General features: G+C 41.4%; 1 protein-coding gene across 3 annotated transcripts in view; it reads right to left on the minus strand.

Annotated features, from left to right (window-relative positions):
• mei-41 (meiotic 41) overlaps positions 1 to 20,157 on the minus strand; it is a 641,172-nt gene that overhangs the window by 277,060 nt on the left and 343,955 nt on the right. For all 3 annotated transcript variants that reach the window (XM_045729178.2, XM_045729176.2, XM_045729177.2), the window contains one exon: positions 1,667 to 1,813. In XM_045729178.2, coding sequence (XP_045585134.2) covers positions 1,667 to 1,813 — 147 coding nt within the window. The remainder of the gene's footprint in view (positions 1 to 1,666; positions 1,814 to 20,157) is intronic.

Below are 20,157 nucleotides of genomic sequence, written 5' to 3' on the forward strand. Positions count from 1 at the left end.
TTGACTGATGCCAGAAAGATATACATATCCATTTAGCCTGGGTAGCTCCCCCATTAAACTAAAAAAGACCTGAAACCAAACTCTGCTAGCTCTTTTCAAATGAAACTGACATGGAGTACAGTACACTCCTATACTGTACAAGCCAAATAAACCAACCTGTCCTCTTTTTTTTTTTTTTTTGAGATATATACAAGAGTTGTTACATTCTTGTACAGCCACTAGTACGCGTAGAGTTTCGGGCAGGTCCCTGGAATACGATCCCCGCCGCGAAGAATCGTTTTTTCATCCAAGTACACATTTTACTGTTGCGTTAAACAGAGGCTACAGTTAAGGAATTGCGCCCAGTAAATCCTCCCCGGCCAGGATACGAACCCATGACATAGCGCTCGCGGAACGCCAGGCGAGTGTCTTACCACTACACCACGGAGACTCTTTAATAATACATTGAACTCTGACATCAAAATCCCCCCAAATGACAAAATGTGATGTATTATAAATCATAGCAGCTCACAAACATTCATATTTTCTGTGTATGGATCACTCAGTTAAGTTAATTTTGATTTAGGTGTTTTAGTACACCATTTTCTATTCGTTGTGGCAGCTTAAGAAGTAAAATTTTTCATGTATTTATATAACAGGTTGAATAATAAGCACATAGTAAAGAGAAGTACCCTATCAATGCAGCCCGTTCATGCAAGTGTTCCCAACGTCAAGAAACCATCTTATTAAAGTGCCCTGACCTAACCAACCAGAAGACCCACGAACAGAAAATGGGAAATTGTAAATTTCACGAGTCACTATAATTTTGTTGTACATCAGTTTCTGGCCTTTGGTAAAGCATACGTCAAATGTGATGTGCTATAAAGAGAACAGAGATCAATCAATTGAACTAAGAATTCAAGTAATCAAGAGAACAATGATCAGATAATACTGGGTAGCTGTTAGGACGCTAAATTGTTAGTGCGTTCTCTTGTGATCATTAACTACAACTCACACACTCACATGAGCTTCACTCACAAAAAGGAGGAAATAAGAATTTGCAAGTTACTAAGGGCAAGAAAACTATACTATGAAAGTGTCACCACAAGAAAAAACATTATTTATTTATTTATTTATATATACAGTATATATAAGTAAGTATATTAGGCTTATGAGAGTACATAGCATTAATGTTTTTACATTTTTGTAAAGCCACTAACATGCATAGCGTTTTGGGCAGGTCCTTAATCTAACAGATAATTTTAAGTAGGTAATTACTAGCTAAATTGAAAATACATTTGAAATACTTTCAAAACATTCAAAATACAATCATTCATTTCAATACATATATACAATGAATACAATACATACATACATACATTCAATACACACACAATACATACATATATTGCATACACACATACCGTACATTCAATACACACACACACATACATTCAATACACACAATAAATACATACATTCAATACACACAATAAATACATACATTCAATACACACAATAAATACATACATTCAATACACACAATAAATACATACATTCAATACAATACATATATTTAACATTTTTACACTCAAAATACTCTTACCTTGCTAGCTTTTAAAAATACTTTTGAAAATAGCTGAAATGCATTAACTTCAACAAGGAATATTTGTTGCCATTATATTACCTGAAGAAATCGAAGGTGCTCCTTAAGTTGGTCTGGATTATCTTTTAAATAGGCCTCAATGTGCAGGAGGGCCCGAGAGTATGCTTGGCACTTAAATGATGTCTGTGCTAAAAGGTTAGCTGGAATCTTCTCAAGGAAACTGGTCATCTAAAGTGAATGAAGATAGGAGAAAAATGTAAACATATTAATAAAATATATAGTGCATATACTCTCTCACTCAATCTCACACACACACACACACACAAGTTCTTTCCCAAGAGGCAGACAGGAGGAGCTCCAGCATATTTCAACAATCCTAAGTATTGTAGTACAGGATGATGATAGTGAGTGGTGTCCCAGAGTACATAAAGGTATAGTGCTTTTGAAAAATAGGTGAGATAACAGGAATGTGCCAAGGGAAGTGAAAAAAATTGGATGAGAAAAAGTTGCCCTAGTGTTTCCAGTGCAGAGAAGAACATTCAAGATGGCCGCCGGAAAGAGGAAATACAAAACAGAGTTTGATTTTGTTGGATTCAGTGAAGAAAGCATTGATATAACCAGTCTATACAACAAGTTGGTAAAATTAGATACTATAGTGACCTCTCATGTAGAAATAATTAGTAAATTGAAAGAAAGTAATGACCATTTAAATAGCAAAGTTGTGTCTTGAGGGTTTAGTGAAAGACTTGCGCAAGGATAAGAATCAATTGGAAACAAATTGCAAAGCCATGGAAGAAGAAAATAGACTCTTAAAAATAGCTTTGGAAGAAGTTAAAGTAAATTTAAACATAAATGACTACAATAGGTTAGGTAAGGAATTTCAACAGGAGAAACAGCTTTTGTCAGCACAGATGGAGGAAGTTACACAGGGAATAGAAAAGTGCAAGAAAGATATGCAACTCACTTATGCACAAGTGGCCAAGGAGAAGGAAAAAATAGAAGAAGCAGTTAAGGAAGTCAAACACTGCAGCAACCAAGATAAAACAAACATTAGGCTAGAAGTGAGGAAAGAATTGGCATCTAACCCGAAGTTGGTGCAAAACACAGTTGATCGGAGTAAGTCCCTGATCATTTTTGGCTGCAAAGAAAAGGAGATAACATCTAGGTCAGAAAGAGCTGTAGAAGAAGCAAAAGTAGTAGATAAAATTGTTGGCCTCGTGGAAGGTCTTACAACCATAGAGAATGTGTGCGACTACAGGAGAATAGGCAGATATATAAAAGGGAAAGATCGACCTTTGAGGATCACCCTAAATGGTGCCAAACAGATGGAAGAAGTACTAAGGAATGCTAGAAAATTACAAAGTGATGAGGATGGGAAAGTGTGGTCGTTAAGATGAGATCTTTCAAAAGAAGATAGAGAGAAGCTGAAACTGAACCTTGCCGAGGCAAAACGTTTAAATGAGAGCAGGAATGAAGAAGAAATCAATTCTTTTTTCTACAAGATGATAGGGGTAGGCAGACCAGTAAAGTGGTACATAAAGGCAAACCAACAAAATCATTAGAGAGAGGGGGAGTGAAAAATAAGAAGAGGGGAAACAAGTTCCTGAAGATTGCATACACCAACATAGATGGAGTAAGATTGAAGCTACTGGAGTTAAGTGATGTAATACAGCTGCAGACACCAGACATTGTTGCACTCACGGAGACAAAACTTGAAGATGTTATTTTAAATGAAGTCATATTCCCAAGGGGCTACTCAATTTGGAGACGGGACAGAAAAATTGGGAAAGGCATTGGCGTTGCTGTGCTGGTGAAAGAACACCTAAAGGTGAACGAAATAATGACTGCCAATCCACAAGAAGTTGACATAATAGCACTAGAGATCTGCCATGAGGATGATAAACTAATGATCATAAATGCATACAGTCCACCGCTAAGTAGCACATGGTCAAAGGAGCTAGATAATAAAAGAGAAGGTCTTATAACAATAATGAGAGAGATCATAGCGAGAGCGGATAACGATAGTTCACGACTGTTGATAGTCGGCGACTTCAACTTGAAAGCCATAGACTGGGAAGCATATGAAGCTAAAACAGAAGATTTCTGGACCTGTAAATTTGTAGACCTCATCCTGGAAACATTCTTGTATCAACATGTTAAACAAGCTACGAGGATGAGGGAAGGGGACGTTCCCTCCATGCTAGATTTGATATTTACCAGGAAGGAGGAAGAAATATTTGACATTCAGTACCTTCCTCCCTTCGGTAAAAGTGACCATGTCATTTTGGGAATAAAGTTTGCAATGCATTATAATCTGGAAGAAAATATGAAGGTTGATGCAATTGAAAAACCTGACTTTAGGAGAGGACATTATGGCAACCTTAGAATTTTTTTTAGTGGGTATAATTGGACAGACTTGTTGCTAGGCAAGGAAGTGAATGAGATGTATGTCAAGTTTTGTGAAATATATGATGAAGGCATAAAAAAATTTATACCAAAACAGAGAAGCAGAACTAGGAAACAGGATTGGTTCAACAGAAAGTGCGAGAGGGCCAGAGACCAAAAGACACAAAAATGGAATCAATACAGGAAGAGGCCAAACTCCCAAACATACCAGCGATACAAAGATGCGAGAAACAACTACACGGCAGTGAGGAGAGAGGCAGAAAGAAATTTTGAAAGAGGGATTGCAGACAAATGTAAAACAGAACCAGGTCTATTCTATAAATTCATAAACAACAAATTGCAGGTAAAGGATGATATACAGAGGTTGAAAATGGGAAATAGATTCACGGAAAGTGAAAAGGAAATGTGTGAAACATTAAACGAAAAGTTCCAAAGTGTGTTTGTACAAAATGAAATCTTCAGGGAACCATATACAATAAGAATTCCAGAGAACAACATAGAGCACATAGAGGTGTCTAGAGACGAAGTGGAAAAAATGCTCAAGGAGCTAAATAAGAACAAAGCAGTTGGTCCAGATGGAGTTTCACCATGGGTTCTGAGAGAATGTGCACCTGAGCTCAGCATTCCTCTTCAACTGATTTTTCAGGCATCCGTGTTTACAGGAGTTGTAGCTGATGTGTGGAAAAAGGCTAACATAGTTCCAATCTACAAAAGTGGAAGCAGGGAAGACCCCCTTAACTTAATAGACCGGTAACATTGACAAGTGTAAGTCAAAATATTGGAAAAAATAATTAAAACTAAATGGGTAGAACACCTGGAGAGAAATGATATAATATCAGACAAACAGTATGGTTTTCGATCTGGAAGATCCTGTGTATCGAATTTACTCAGTTTCTATGATCGAGCAACAGAGATATTACAGGAAAGAGATGGTTGGGTTGACTGCATCTATCTGGACCTAAAAAAGGCTTTTGACAGAGTTCCACATAAGAGGTTGTTCTGGAAACTGGAAAATATTGGAGGGGTGACAGGTATGCTTCTAACATGGATGAAAAATTTTCTGACTGATAGAAAAATGAGGGCAGTGATCAGAGGCAATGTATCGGACTGGAGAAATGTCACAAGTGGAGTACCACAGGGTTCAGTTCTTGCACCAGTGATGTTTATTGTCTACATAAATGATCTACCAGTTGGTATACAGAATTATATGAACATGTTTGCTGATGATGCTACGTAGGCTGATTGCTACGGGAAGCCCGGGCTAGGTGTTGCTAACCGGTTAAGAAACCCAAAAATAACAAGAGGGTAGAGGATAGCACTGAAAACCCCTGCGACGTGTACAATCACGGGGGCCTAGCAGAGGGCCACTAAACACTACCAGTGGAACTATAGCCACACTAGGCAGACCCCCACCAGGCAAATGAAAATAAAAACAAAAGAAAAACCCCGCAAAAGTACACCGTCTCCAGAGGCAACAGGAGCCGGTCGCCGCTTAAGTGGCAGGTCGCGCAACACCTTGATGCCCTAGCCAGCACAATACCAGGGCCAAACAAGGACCCCAAGCCCCAGCTTGCCCCAAGGGCGAGGCAAATGCCGAGCAGCAAGAACCTCTACGGGAATGGTTCCCGAACGCCCCAGGGAGGATAACCCTGTTACGCAGGGGCAGTACTACCGGGGCGCTTAGGGAAGGAAGCCCCTAAGCGCATGCAGCCCCGGCACTGATGAGGTACTCCTGGCCACCACACAACACACGGCAGTGAACGCCACACAAGGCAAACACCGCCTAGGAAACTGAGGCTAGAGAAGCGTCTATCCTGGTTGACAATAGCTTACAAACTGAAGCTAGGCAGCCGGCGCGGTAGGTCCGGGGCTCCCCCCTCCCCTTCTCGGGGCGGGGAGGGCTGCGCGGACGATCGGCGCAGCAGTAAAGTGTGTTGTTTGATTGTTTGCTTGTTTCCTTGTGATTGTAGGAGTTTCTACCTCTCTGTTCGTTTTTTTATTTTAGTTTTTTACCACGTGGGGTTTGTTTTGTTATGGCCTACCTTTCTGGGTGCCTAACCCCGGTCGATGGCAGATAAGGAAAACCCCAATTACAAGGGGGTTTTCCAGGGCCATTGCTCCCTGAAACCACTCTGAAGGGGCCACGTTCTGGTGCTGGTTCCTGGTAGGTCTGAACTCTTTAGCTAACGACCCGGTCTAATATAACATACATTAGCCTGATAAGCTCCTGGGTGCCGTAGGGGCTCCCCACAGAAAAGGGGCGAAGAACGGAGAAAAGCACCCACCAACAGGATGGAAGCAACGGGCATAATGGACAAGGAACCGAGCCTGGGGAGGGGCCGATGCCCAAGTACTCATGCGGAGACTGGGGGGGGGGGGGGGGGAAGAAAAACCCCACTCCACAAAACCGCAAGCCCACCCAGAGGGGGTAGAAAAACCCCGGCAGGGTCCAACGGGACCTGAGACCTCCCCACGGCAGCCCCACCCAAGCCCCGGGAACCCACCTGGCAGGCCCCAAGGCCGAGCCATCCCCCCCAAAGCCCCAGCCTCAAGAAAAAACCGGGGCCCAGATGGGCACATGTATAAGCAAGTAGATGGCGTCGCCATGGGTTCTCCCCTAGGTATCGTGTTTGTGAACTTCTACATGGGTATCATCGAACAGAAGGTCTTAGTTGACATGAACTTGAAACCTGCCATATACTGCAGGTATGTTGATGACATTTTTACACAGGTACCTGATGTCAAACGTCTGCAGGAGCTCAAGGAGGCATTCGAGCGGAATTCTGTGTAGTTTCACTTACGAGATGGAGAAGGATGGGAAGCTGCCCTTTCTAGATGTAACAGTCATGGAAAGGAGCGGAGGTTTCCACACTGCAGTCTACACTAAGGAAACAAACATAGGAATGTGCCTCAATGCCAATAGCCCAGACAGGTACAAGAGGAGTGTTGTCAACGCATACGTCAACCGTGCTCTCAGCCACGGCTCAGGATGGAAGCAAGTCAATGAAGATTGTTGACCAGACCACACACTAGAAGTTGAAGGGACGACGACGTTTCGGTCCGTCCTGGACCATTCTCAAGTCGAATCGACTAGTGTGTGGTCTTCTAGTGTGTGGTCTGGTCAACATACTTCAACCACGTTATTGTGACTCATCGCCTGCAAGTCAATGAAGAACTCTGTAGGGTAAGGCAGGTCCTAGTTAACAACGGCTTCTCCAATGGTTTCGTTGAAGACATAAAAAGAAAGGTGAAACGCCATGCAACCTCTGAAGAGTCAACTAACACAACACCTGTATCCCCTATTAGACTATTTTACAAGATCTTCTTTTTGACAGCTCATAAAACGGAGGAAAGGGTCCTGAAAGATATTGTTAATAGGAACGTTATCCCTACAGACAACAATCAGAAGATACAATTGACGATTTACTATAAAACCAAAAAAACGGGCAATCTACTCATGAAAAACTCTCCAGACACAAAGCAGAACACCTTAAAGGAGACCAACGTCGTCTATGCCTTCAAATGCCCACTTGGGGACTAAGCCCCAAAGAACTCAGTATATAGGCAAGACAACAACATCTCTTTCCAGGCGATTCACAATGCATAAACAACAGGGCTCCATTAAGGAACATATAATCTCTTCCCACAACCAGACCATCACCAGAGAAGTATTAACAAACAACACAGAAATCATCGATAGATACAGCGATAACAGGCGGCTCGACATCTGCGAGGCACTATACATCAAAAAGTTAACACCAGCAATCAACAGTCAATTAATGCACAACTATATTCTACCCACTTCAAGACTCCATACCAATATAAAAGCATCAAGAGGAAGTATGGGCCAATAGGCCCTTTGCAGTTACTTCAATTCTTATGATTTCATATATTCAATTAATAATCACTGCTTTGTGTTCTGTCTTGTGTTTGTCACAAGTTTGTTCACCTCATCCAAAACTGTTGTACCATATCACCTCTCCCAAATGCGAGTATAAATATAGAAGCAAATGGCGTCTTTGCAGGTTACAGTTGTGTGTGTAAACTAAAGTCTTTGAAAGTCTTTGAAAATGTAATAGGTAATTACAGAACGCGTTCAGGTGTCACGTCAGACTAGAAATAAAAATGAATTTTGGAGAATTGATTTTTCAATTACCAACGACAGTAAAAAGAAACATAAGAAATATTGAGAAAATATGTGTTAGAATCCTTCTTATGATGTCGAAAAAAAGTGAAAAAGCCATGCAACCTCTGAAGAGACAACTAACACAACACCTATACCCCCTATTAGACTATTTTACAGGAACTTCTTTTCCACAGCTCATAAAACGGAGGAAAGGGTCCTGAAAGATATTGTTAATAGAAACGTTATCCCTACAGACAAAAATCAGAGGATACAACTGACAATTTACTATAAAACCAGAAAAACGGCCAGCCTACTCATGAGAAACTCTCCAGACACAAAACAGAACGCTTTAAAAGAGACTAACGTCGTCTATGCCTTCAAATGCCCTCTTGGGGACTGTAAGCTCCAAAAAACCCAGTATATAGGCAAGACAACAACATCTCTTTCAAGGCGTTTAACGATGCATAAGCAACAGGGCTCCATTAAGGAACATATAATCTCTTCCCACAACCAAACCATCGCCAGAGAAATCCTAGTAAACAACACAGAAATCATCGATAGATACAGCGATAGCAGGCAGCTTGACGTTTGCGAGGCACTACACATCAAGAAGTCAACACCAGCAATCAACAGCCAATTATTGCACAACTATATTCTACCCACCTCAAGACTCCGCTCCAATATAGAAGCATCAAGAAATATGGACCAATAGGCTTTCTACAAACACTTCTATTCAATATCCATTGTTTCGTGTTCTGTCTTGTGTTGATGAAATTAATACCCTATTAATACCACTTCTTGTTCTGTCTTGTGTTGATGAAATTAATACCCTATTAATGCCACATCTTGTTCTGTCTTGTGTTAATGCCACATCACCCCTTCCACCTCACTCAAATGTAGATATAAAATCGGAGATGCGTAAGTTCTATTCAGTTGTGTATTTGTAAACTAAAGTCTTTGAAAATGTAATAAGTTTTACGAAACGCGCTCGTGTCGCGTCAGACTAGAAATAAAAATGAATTTTGGAGAATTGATTTTTGATTTACCTCCAACAGTGAAAAGAAATGTACGAAAGATTGAGAAAATTCGTGTTAGAATTATTAATCTTACTTTTTCGGTCATAATAATATATATATATATATATATATATATATATATATATATATATATATATATATATATATATATATATATATATATATATATATATATATATATATATACAGAGCACCACTTGGTTTCCGAACTTTAGTTATCCGAAACTTCCAGTTTCCCGATTGGGGTTGGGGAGTCATGCTACCCGAACAAAGTTCGGGTAGGAAGGGGTCCACCAAGCGTCACGCCGGCTTGTGGTGGTGGGTGGGCGATGGTCCAGTTTGCCCACTGTGACTTCACAGATTCACGGCCTATTATTCCTATCATTTTGAATTGCCATAACGCTGGAATGTTCATTCTGTGCTTTTGTTTTACATATCTGCACAATCAAGAAACATCTGTGCACCATGTTGGCTCCAAATGCACCCATTGCGTCAGTGATGGCTGACTGGTGGGTGGATGGACGATGGAACTTAGGTGGGAGGCAGTATGAATGAGGGGGGGGGAGAATCAGTGAGAGAGGGGGGGAGAGAGATGCTGGGAGGTAGGGAGAGATGTTAGGAGGTAGGGAGAGATGCTAAGAGGGAGGGGGAGGTAGGGAGAGATGCTAGGAGGTTGGCAGGAAGGGATGGAAGTAGTGAGAATTAGGGAGGGAAAGGCAGGCTGGCAGGCACAGGCAGGCAGGCAGGCAGGCTAGCTTGCAGGCAGGCAGGCTAGCTTGCAGGCAGGGAGTGAGTGGTAGTCACGCGGTTGAACCGCGTGACCTTGAGAGATGGGATGTAGGGGGGCGGGTGGTTTGTTGGTGGTGGGAGTGAGACCGGCTCATTCCCGAAGATAAGCCTAACACACACTACCCGTTAGCATGATGGCAGGGGGGGAGGCAGGCTGGCTGGAAAGGAGGCAGGCTGGCAGGCAGGCAGGCTGGCAGGCAGGCTGGCTGGCAGGCTGGCTGGCAGGCTGGGAAGGAGGCAGGCTGGGAAGGAAGCAGGCTGGCAGGCAGGCTGGCTGGCAGGCTGGGAAGGAGGCAGGCTGGGAAGAAGGCAGGCTGGGAAGGAGGCAGGCTGGGAAGGAAGCAGGCTGGCAGGCTGGGAAGGAGGCAAGCTGGGAAGGAAGCAGGCTGGCAGGCAGGCAGGCTGGCTGGCAGGCTGGCTGGCAGGCTGGCTGGCAGGCTGGCAGGCTGGCAGGCTGGCTGGCAGGCTGGGAAGGAAGCAGGCTGGCAGGCAGGCTGGCTGGCAGGCTGGCAGGCTGGGAAGGAGGCAGGCTGGGAAGGAGGCAGGCTGGGAAGAAGGCAGGCTGGGAAGGAGGCAGGCTGGGAAGGAAGCAGGCTGGCAGGCTGGGAAGGAAGCAGGCTGGCAGGCTGGGAAGGAGGCAGGCTGGGAAGGAGGCAGGCTGGCAGGCTGGGAAGGAGGCAGGCTGGGAAGGAGGCAGGCTGGCAGGCTGGGAAGGAGGCAGGCTGGCAGGCTGGGAAGGAGGCAGGCTGGCAGGCTGGGAAGGAGGCAGGCTGGCAGGCTGGGAAGGAGGCAGGCTGGCAGGCTGGGAAGGAGGCAGGCTGGCAGGCTGGGAAGGAGGCAGGCTGGCAGGCTGGGAAGGAGGCAGGCTGGCAGGCTGGGAAGGAGGCAGGCTGGCAGGCTGGGAAGGAGGCAGGCTGGGAAGGAGGCAGGCTGGGAAGGAGGCAGGCTGGCAGGCTGGGATGGAGGCAGGCAGGCAGGCTGGGAAGGAGGCAGGCTGGGAAGGAGGCAGGCTGGGAAGGAGGCAGGCTGGGAAGGAAGCAGGCTGGCAGGGTGGGAAGGAGGCAGGCAGGCAGGAAGCGATATATGGGTGTTGAAGTGAACTGTGAACCACGTGACCTTTGAGAGAGAGTGTGTGTGTGTGTGTGTGTATGGGTTTGGGGTGGGGGTGGTGTGTCGGTGGTGGGGGGAGAGGGGGAGGTGTGTCGGTGGTGGGGGGATAGGGGGAGGTGTGTCGGTGGTGGGGGGAGAGGGGGAGGTGTGTCGGTGGTGGGGGGAGAGGGGGAGGTGTGTCGGTGGTGGGGGGAGAGGGGGAGGTGTGTCGGTGGTGGGGAGAGAGGGGGAGGTGTGTCGGTGGTGGGGAGAGAGGGGGAGGTGTGTCGGTGGTGGGGGGAGAGGGGGAGGTGTGTTGGTGGTGGGGGAGGGACCGGCTGACTCCGTAAGCCTAACCACACTCCACAGACCTGTGACCCAGATTTGTTTCTTAAATGTACAGTACATCATCGTATATTTTAGGCAGGATGTGCCTGCAGGCTGGCATGAAACATCCAGAGGATGTTTGCCAGACGTCTTAATAATCAGTTAGGAACAATTAAGGACTTTTATAAAGCGGATCAGGACTTCACTTATTGATGAGTACAAACAAAACACGGTCGCATTTACGCCATGAACCTGACGATTTTTTTCCCTAGAGTTTTTTTCATAAATTTTTCGGAAAAATTTCTTTTTACATTTCTAGTTTATTTTCCCCCTCTATTTCTCGTATACGAACTTACATGTTAACCGACGGGTCTCGTCCCCAAGGGGTTCGGAAACCAAGTGGTGCTCTGTATATATATATATATATATATATATATATTGTGACGGTAACGCGTTGGTGTTCGGCTGTTCAAAGCTAGGGGTATGGCCTCGTCACATAGTATAAAAAAAAAATAGAAAATCTGGAACTTCGTCTGTGGTAAGGTAAGGAGAAGACACACAAAACACAAGTAAATTTTAACAATGGAATTTTAATTACGTTAAATAAATCAAAACATGAATAAAATGGACAAACAAATTCGTATAATAAAATCAATCAATCAAAATAATAAGAATAATTAAATGACACAATGAAAAGTTACGTTAAGACAAGTGAGCAAAATAACAAGAAGTGCAATATACAAAAAATGAGAGGTGCGGGAATATCGGCTTTAAGCTATCACCTCTCTTAGTACACGTACGCCAAAGCTTACGTCTAGCAGGGAGAAGTGTTAACTGTGTGAAAGCACTGAATATTCTGAGGACTGAGGTCGTGGCGGCCCCAGACATCAAGTAGTATGGTGGGCGAGTGCAGTTGCAGCCAGACCGGCGACCAATCAGCGAGGAGCCGGCAGCAAGACGGGTAGTTTGGCAGTTTGAGTCTGAGCAGGTGTCCCTGGCTGCATACGTTTTGCGCTCTGGCAAACCTTGCTGGTGATGTTGTCGTTGTTGGACATTTCTTCCATAGTAGTTTTATATGGATGTAACGACGTATTTGTGGAGGGAAGAGCAGGCTCAATCTCTTGAAGGAGATTATCGTCACAATATATATATATATATATATATATATATATATATATATGTCGTACCTAATAGCCAGAATGCACTTCTCGGCCTAGTATGCAAGGCCCGATTTGCCTAATAAGCCAAGTTTTCCTGAATTAATATATTTTCTCTAATTTTTTTCTTATGAAATGATAAAGCTACCCATTTCATTATGTATGAGGTAAATTTTTTTTTATTAGAGTTAAAATTAACGTAGATATATGACCGAACCTAACCAACCCTACCTAACCTAACCTAACCTATCTTTATAGGTTAGGTTAGGTTAGGTAGCCGAAAAAGATAGGTTAGGTTAGGTTAGGTAGGTTAGGTAGTCGAAAAACAATTAATTCATGAAAACTTGGCTTATTAGGCAAATTGGGCCTTGCATGGTAGGCTGAGAAGTGCGTTCTGGCTACTAGGTACGACATATATATATAATATATATATATATATATATATATATATATATATATATATATATGTCGTACCTAGTAGCCAGAACGCACTTCTCAGCCTACTATGCAAGGCCCAATTTGCCTAATAAGCCAAGTTTTCATGAATTAATTGTTTTTCGACTACCTAACCTAACCTAACTTTTTCGGCTACCTAACCTAACCTAACCTATAAAGATAGGTTAGGTTAGGTTAGGTAGGGTTGGTTAGGTTCGGTCATATATCTACGTTAATTTTAACTCTAATAAAAAAAAATTTACCTCATACATAATGAAATGGGTAGCTTTATCATTTCATAAGAAAAAAATTAGAGAAAATATATTAATTCAGGAAAACTTGGCTTATTAGGCAAATCGGGCCTTGCATAGTAGGCTGAGAAGTGCGTTCTGGCTACTAGGTACGACATATATATATATATATATATATAATATATATATAATTATATATATATATATATATATATATATATATATATATATATATATATATATATATATATATAGATATATATATATATAGATATATATGTTACGATAATCTCCTTCAAGAGAGATTTGGCCTGCTCTTTCCTATCGTCATGTTACTTCAGTACATCTACAACATCTAGATACTAGAAGCAAGTGTAGTACATATTTAGTCAACTACGTTTTGCCAGGCGCAAACATATCACACTCGCTCTCCACCCTCCCTCGTCGCCGATCACCAAACTAGCATTTCCAGCCTGCCCGCTTCCGATTGGTGAATCGACGTCTGCACCACTGCACTTCTGCACCTTAGCGCCATCTACCTAGCCGATGTCTGGGCCTGCACCAGCCATTGGAGTTAGAATATTCTGTGCTCTCAAGCTGAAACAACCATCTGATATACGCTCTGTCTATTAGTGGATGTTCTCAGCCAGCGCTTTATTCTCAGCATCTGTTAATTTCATTTTGTCTTTATCCATTTTAGAGTAACGTCACCACTTTATATTATTTTATGTTATTTTTTGAATCTTGTGAGTTTGCACTGTACATAGGCAAGGAATTGTCTTATTTATAATTTGTTTTAAATTTAATTAAAGTTTCATTGTTCATACTATTTGTTTTGCTTGTTTTGCCTTACTTTGCCACAGGACACAACAGCTACACAGTCATCTTTTTTTTTTAAATGTGATAGGCATTGACACCAGCCATTGGGAGGACTGCAGAACACCTACACTTCTTTTTTTCATCACAAAATATATATATATATATATATATATATATATATATATATATATATATATATATATAAATGTTGTACCTAGTAGCCAGAACGTCGTATTCGGCCTACTATGCAAGGCTCGATTTGCCTAATAAGCCAAGTTTTCCTGAAATAATATATTTTCTGTAATTTTTTTCTTATGAAATGATAAAGCTACCCATTTCTTTATGAGGACAATTTTTTTATTGGAGTTAAAATTAACGTAGATATATGACCGAACCTAACCAACCCTACCTAACCTAACCTATCTTTATGGGTTAGGTTAGGTAGCCGAAAGTTAGGTTTAGTTAGGTAGGTTAGGTGGTTGAAAAATAATTATTTCATGAAAACTTGGCTTATTAGGCAAATCAGGCCTTGCATAGTAGGCTGAGAAGTGCATTCTGGCTACTAGGTACGATATATATATAACTGAAAACTCACACCCCAGAAGTGACTCGAACACCATACTGCCAGAAGCAACGCAACTGGAATGTACAGGACGCCTTAATCCGCTTGACCATCACGACCGGACATAAGGAAGTGATAGCCGAAGCATTCAGGTTTCTGAATGAAGTTCTAATTTTCGCCAATGTAGAGTACGCTGCTGTCGTTATCCTATTTATATGTGCCTCAGGAGTTAGATTAGGTGTCACATCCACTCCCAGGTCTCTTTCTCGAATCGTTACAGGTAGGCATTTCCCCTTCATTGTGTACTGTCCCTTTGGTCTCCTATCACCTGATCCCATTTCCATAACTTTACATTTACTGGTGTTGAACTCCAGTAGCCATTTCCCTGACCATCTCTGCAACCTGTTTAAGTCCTCTTGGAGGATCCTACAATCCTTGTCTGTCACAACTCTTCTCATTAATTTTGCGTCATCCACAAACATTGACATGTATGATTCCACTCCTGTAAACATATCATTTACGTAAATTAGAAAGAGGATTGGTCCCAGCACCGATCCTTGAGGTACTCCACTTGTTACTATTCGCCAGTCCGACTTCTCGCCCCTTACCATTACCCTCTGGCTCCTTCCTCTTAGGTAGTTCTTCACCCATGCTAGGGAATTTTTGCTTACCCCTGCCTGCCTCTCAAGTTTGTATAGCAGTCTCATGTGCGGTACTGTAACAAAGGCCTTTTGGCAGTCAAGAAATATGCAGTCTGCCCAGCCTTCTCTGTCCTGCCTTATCCTTGTTACTTCATCATAGAATTCTAAAAGGTTTGTTAGGCATGATTTCCCTGTCCAGAACCCATGTTGGTGCTTGTTTACAAACCAATGCTCTCCAGGTGCTCAACAAGTCTTAGCCGAATTATTCTTTCCAGTATTTTGCAGGGGATGCCTGTCAGTGATACAGGTCTATAGTTAAGTGCCTCCTCCCTATGTGTGTAATTACCTAAGTGTAGTTACAGGATGAGAGCTACGCTCGTGGTGTCCCGTCTTCCCAGCACTCTTTGTCATATAACGCTTTGAAACTACTGACGGTCTTGGCCTCTACCACCTTCTCACTTAACTTGTTCCAACCGTCTACCACTCTATTTGCAAAGGTGAATTTTCTTATATTTCTTCGGCATCTGTGTTTAGCTAGTTTAAATCTATGACCTCTTGTTCTTGAAGTGCCAGGTCTCAGGAAATCTTCCCTGTCGATTTTATCAATTCCTGTTACTATTTTGTATGTAGTGATCATATCACCTCTTTTTCTTCTGTCTTCTAGTTTTGGCATGTTTAATGCTTCTAACCTCTCCTCGTAGCTCTTACCCTTCAGTTCTGGGAGCCACTTAGTAGCATGTCTTTGCACCTTTTCCAGTTTGTTAATGTGCTTCTTAAGATATGGGCACCACACAACAGCTGCATATTCTAGCTTTGGCCTAACAAAAGTCATGAACAATTTCTTTAGTATATCCCCATCCATGTATTTAAATGCAATTCTGAAGTTAGAAAGCATCGCATAGGCTCCTTGCACAATATTCTTTATGTGGTCCTCAGGTGATAGTTTTCTATCTAGAACCACCCCTAGATCTCATTCTTTATCAGAATTCTTTAAAGATTTCTCACATAATATATAGGTTGTATGGGGTCTATGTTCTCCTATTCCACATTCCATAACATTGCATTTATTAACATTAAATTCCATTTGCCAGGTGGTGCTCCATATACTTATTTTGTCCAGGTCTTCTTGAAGGGCATGACAATCATCTAAATTTCTTATCCTTCCTATTATCTTAGCATTATCAGCAAACATGTTCATATAATTCTCTATACCAACTGGTAGATCATTTATGTACACAATAAACATCACTGGTGCAAGAACTGAACCCTGTGGTACTCCACTTGTGACATTTCTCCATTCCGATATATTGCCTCTGATTACTGCCCTCATTTTTCTATCAGTCAGAAAATTTTTCATCCATGATAGAAGCTTACCTGTCACCCCTCCAATATTTTCCAGTTTCCAGAACAACCTCTTATGTGGAACTCTGTCGAAAGCCTTTTTTACGTCCAGATAGATGCAGTCAACCCAACCATCTCTTTCCTGTAATATCTCTGTGGCTCGATCATAGAAACTGAGTAAATTCGATACACAGGATCTTCCGGATCGAAAACCATACTGTCTGTCTGATATTATATCATTTCTCTCCAGGAGTTCTACCCATTTAGTTTTGATTAGCTTTTCCAATACTTTCACTATTACACTTGTCAATGATACAGGTCTATAATTGAGGGGGTCTTCCCTGCTGCCACTTTTGTAGATTGGAACTATGTTAGCCTGTTTCCACACGTCTGCTACGATTCCTGTACACAGGGATGCCTGAAAGATCAGGTGAAGTGGAATGCTGAGCTCAGATGCACATTCTCTCAGAACCCATGGTGAAACGCCATCTGGGCCAGCTGCTTTGTTCTTCCCGAGCTCCTTTAGCATATTTTCCACTTCATCTCTAGACACCCCTATCCGCTCTATGTTGTTCTCTGGAATTCTTATTGTGTCTGGTTCTCTGAATATTTCATTTTGTACAAACACACTTTGGAACTTTTCATTTAATGTTTCACACATTTCCTTTTCATTTTCCGTGAATCTGTTTCCCATTTTCAACCTCTGGATATTATCCTTTACCTGCAATTTGTTGTTTATGAATTTGTAGAATAGGCCCGGTTCTGTTTTACATTTATCTGCTATCCCTTTTTCAAAATTTCTTTCTGCCTCTCTCCTTACTGCTGTATAGTTGTTTCTCGCATCTTTGTATCGCTGGTATGTTTGGGGGTTTGGCCTCTTCCTATACTGATTCCATTTTTGTGTCTTTTGGTCTCTTACCCTCTCACAATTTCTGTCGAACCAATCCTGTTTTCTGGCCCTGCATCTCTGTTTTGGTATGAATGTTTGTGTGCCTTCCTCGTATAGTTTTAAAAATTTGGCATACATTTCATTTACTTCCCTGCCTAGCAACAATTCTGTCCAATTACACTCATTAAAAAAATTTCGAAGTTCCCCATAGTTGCCTCTCCTTAAGGGGGCGTCTGGTTGGCATCTGGGTCCGAAAATGCAAAAATGAAAACTCATTCGATTTCAATCAAACTTTTTTGACAAGTTCTATATGAAAAGTGTTTCATCTGGTCCAAGTTTCAGCATTGTAGCATAAATAGGAAGGGAGAAAAAAAATATTGAAGTAGTTGTGAAAATTATGCAAAAATGGTCAAAATCGATTATCAATCAAAAGTGTCAACTGAAATCATAACTACAACTCTTTGCTATCACAATAGCATATATTAAACAAATATTATTATTAGTTTAATTGGAAAAAAATTTTAAGGAAGAAAAAAAAAAAAAGGATTTTTTTTTCTTTTTTTTTTTTTAAATATTTTTTTTTTCATTTTTTTTAGGGCGATTTGCATCAAACTTACACACCTGACTGTACGTAAGCCTATCTGTAAGGATGCCAATTTTGGAGAAAATTGGTTGATGTCAACCCCAGCCACAGATTTTAGAACCTTAGACTTTATTCATTTCTGTTTTTTTTCAATTGACACAAACGTTTACAAAACTCATTCTTTTTTTATTCAATTTACATGAAACTTACACAGTATATGTGGAGGGCATGTCTCTACATTGGGGGGTTTTCATTTTTCTCTAAGTTCATTTATTGATTTTATAATAGCAATAAACATGCCATATTTGCAAAAAAATTTTGGGGAACTTTGAACATTTGTATTAGGAAAACTAAAGATGTTTTGGAAATTCTAAATCCCCAAATCCTTTATTATATGCTAATGTGTCAGAAAAGTGTCACAGAATAATTTTATCTGAAACGTGTGTTCTGAAGTGTGGACTTGAAAATGTGTAAAAAACGTTAAAAAAAAAAAAAAAAAAAAAAAAAAACTCCCTTTCTATTTACGCTGCAGTACTGAAACTTGGGACAATTTAAGCACTTTTCATATACAACTAGAAAAATAATATTGGTTGACATTGAACAACTTTCATTATAATAACCAGACGCCCCCTTAAATCGAGTTTATCAACTGTTTCAATGTCCCCATTTTCTTCTAGATGATATCTTAAAGCATATTTAATGTCTAACAGGACGTGATCACTCTTTCCCAAGGGAGGAAGGTACTGGATGTCAAAAATCTCTTCTTCTTTCCTGGTGAATACTAGATCCAGTACTGACGGTACATCTCCTTCCCTCATTCTTGTGGCTTGCTTTATGTGTTGATACAAGAATGTCTCCAGAATGAGGTTCACAAATCTGCATGTCCAAAAGTCCTCCGTTCTTGCTTCATAGGCCTCCCAGTCTATTGCTCTAAAGTTGAAGTCCCCCAGTATCAACAGTCGTGATTTATCTTTATCTGCTTGTACAATAATATCTCTCATGACCATTATGAGGCCCTCTCGTTTGTCATCCAGTTCTTCCTTTGTCCATGTGTTGCTTGCTGGTGGGCTGTAGGTATTTACAATTATCAGCTTATCATCCTGATTCCAGACCTGCAATGCCATTATGTCAATATCTCGAGGGTTTTCAAATATTAACTCTTTTACCTTCAGGTGTTTTTTCACCAGTACAGCCACTCCTCCTCCCTTCCTAGTTTTCCTGTCACGTCTCCAAACTGAGTAGCCTCCTGGGAATATGACTTCATTTATTATATTTCCTTCAAGTTTCGTCTCTGATAATGCAACAATATCTGGGACCCTAAGCTGGATTATATCTTGCAACTCCAAAGTTTTTGACCTCACTCCATCTATGTTGGTATATACAATTTTCAGGGACATGTTCCCTTTTCCTTTGCTCTTTACTCCCCCTTCCACTACTGATCTTGTTTCTTTGTTTTTATGTACCATTTCACAAGCTTTCCAGTCCCTGTCACTTTGTAAAAAAAAGAATTTCTGTCCTCTTCATTTCTATCCCCATTTAGACGTTTTGCCTCAATTAGGTTCATTTTCAGCTTTTCTCTGTCTTCCTTGGAGAGGTCTTGTCTTATTGACCAAAATTTGCCAACCTCATCACTCTGTAATTTCTTGGCATTTCTTAGCACTTCCATCATGTTTTTCACTCCATTAAACGTCACCCTTAAGGGGCGGTTCTTTTCTTTCTCACATTTTCCTATTCTTCTAAAATCACTGACATTTTCCTTTGAGCCTTCTCCTAAACCTACTATTTTCTCTATGATTTTCATCTCTTCTGCCGCTCGGTCCACCCTAGATGAAATTTCCTTCTCTAAACATCCAAAAATGATTATGGACTTAGTTCTATCTGCAGTGTTTTGTACCAGTATACTGTTGGTAACCAGTTCTTTCCTAATTGCTTGCCTAATTTCTGCTTCTTGTTGGTCATTTCTGGTTTTGACTTCCGAACACACTTCTTTGTGTGTGTAATTACCTAAGTGTAGTTACAGGATGAGAGCTACGCTCGTGGTGTCCCGTCTTCCCAGCACTCTTTGTCATATAACGCTTTGAAACTACTGACGGTCTTGGCCTCCACCACCTTCTCACTTA

This window comes from Procambarus clarkii, chromosome 77 (assembly GCF_040958095.1).
Source record: "Procambarus clarkii isolate CNS0578487 chromosome 77, FALCON_Pclarkii_2.0, whole genome shotgun sequence".
Classification (NCBI taxonomy): Eukaryota; Metazoa; Arthropoda; class Malacostraca; order Decapoda; family Cambaridae; genus Procambarus; species Procambarus clarkii.